The sequence below is a fragment of the Lolium perenne genome, chromosome 3, assembly GCF_019359855.2.
Source record: "Lolium perenne isolate Kyuss_39 chromosome 3, Kyuss_2.0, whole genome shotgun sequence".
In the NCBI taxonomy this organism is placed as follows: domain Eukaryota; kingdom Viridiplantae; phylum Streptophyta; class Magnoliopsida; order Poales; family Poaceae; genus Lolium; species Lolium perenne.
In genome coordinates this window covers 199993726-199995202 of record NC_067246.2, presented here as the reverse complement: position 1 = coordinate 199995202, position 1477 = coordinate 199993726, and the positions used below count along the sequence as shown (strand labels likewise).

Below are 1477 nucleotides of genomic sequence, written 5' to 3'. Positions count from 1 at the left end.
AACTAATTTAAACTAAAATTTCGACACTTCAAATTTGAACTAAATCTTGACACTTAATATGGATCGGAGGATGTAATATATTCAGTGGAGATACTCCCCACATTGATTGTTTTGGAAACAAAATTAGCCACCCATTAAGAGGTGTACAAGGAAACGCAGGAAATACGTGTAGCGGCATTAATTAGAGCGAGCCAGAAAAGGATACTACTACGGAGTACTCTGGATTCATTGGCCGCCATTAAGCATGAAAACCGAAACGTCAAAAAGATGGATATGGAAACACGGATGGAGCCGGCCTCGCATATGCAAGGATAAATAGAGGCTGCTGCCGCCCGGCCACCAGTACCGATTTATTAGCGAGATCCAAGGGATGACGATCCAGCAGACCATGTCCTTTCTCCTCCTCCTGGTCGTCATCTCAGGCGGGGCTGGGCTTGCGGCCGGCGGCCCCTCCTCCGTCATCGCGTCGACGTGCTCCGCCGTCGCCAAGGACACCGGCGCCAAGGCAGACTATGACGACTGCGTGGGCATGCTCTCCGCCTACCCGGAGGCTGCCTCCGCCGTCGACCTCCGCGGGGTAGCCATCGCGGCGGCAGACCTCACGGCCGCCAACGTCACCAACATGGAGGCCTTCATCCAACAACTCATCGGCAACCTCCAGAGCTGCCTCGTGGCATACAAAGAGATGAGCGAAACGGTGGCGGGCGGGATCCAAGACCTCCGTGCCGGCCGCATCGACGCGGGAGTGAACAAGCTAAGATATGCCGAAAACATGCCGGAGCAGTGCTTTCTACCGTACGTGTATGCGAAGAACCAGAGCCCCATCGACAAGGAGATAACTGCTACCATGGAACTGGCTTCCACGGCTACCACTATCGCGACACTACTGAAAGGCGCGCATAGAGTCTGAGTACGTCGGTTGCCCGCATTGCATCCCCCGGCGACGAATAATGCAACTCTTGACTTTTGTTTCTAGTGTTTTTGAGTGTATTTAACGGAAAGGACGGGATAATCCTAAATTCCGAAAAATCTCCGATAGTTAATCGAGTAATCATGAGCCATGCCAACAAATTATTTTATTTTTGCCTAGATTTAAAATTCTCTTTTTTAGAAAAGAATATTCAACAGAATTGTAGGGATTGGGTGAAAGAGAGAGATTCACCAAATTTCCTCCCATCCCAAATCCAAATCCATGGGGTGAAAATATGAGAGAAGTTCCCCTAAAAAGAAAAAAGAAAAAGGAGAGAAGGAACCAATTCCTTAAGCTATTTGTTATTTATAAGTTAATAATATGTTTCGGTCATCGTGTGAGTCGATCGTATGCACTTCCTCCTTACAAGATTGTAAGGCACCAATAAAATTGCGGATTGGATGGGAATCTTAAAAGAGCTCTATCTAAGCTCCCTGAAATTGAGCTGTTGTGGACGTTCGGTTTGGGCCTACATGTCGATGACATACCAAGTTGGTTCTATGTGTT

The 1477-nt window shown here is 48.0% G+C and overlaps 1 protein-coding gene across 1 annotated transcript; it reads left to right on the top strand.

The window, feature by feature from the left end:
• The first annotated feature begins 370 nt into the window (after window positions 1-370).
• Window positions 371-910, top strand: LOC127339760 (uncharacterized). The gene has a single exon (XM_051365574.1). The coding sequence runs from the start codon at window positions 371-373 to the stop codon at window positions 908-910; it is 540 nt and encodes a 179-aa protein (XP_051221534.1).
• Window positions 911-1477: the final 567 nt, after the last annotated feature.

Coding starts and splice junctions, on each gene's coding strand:
- LOC127339760 (XM_051365574.1), top strand. CDS start 371: ATGACGATCCAGCAGACCATGTCCTTTCTCCTCCTCCTGGTCGTCATC.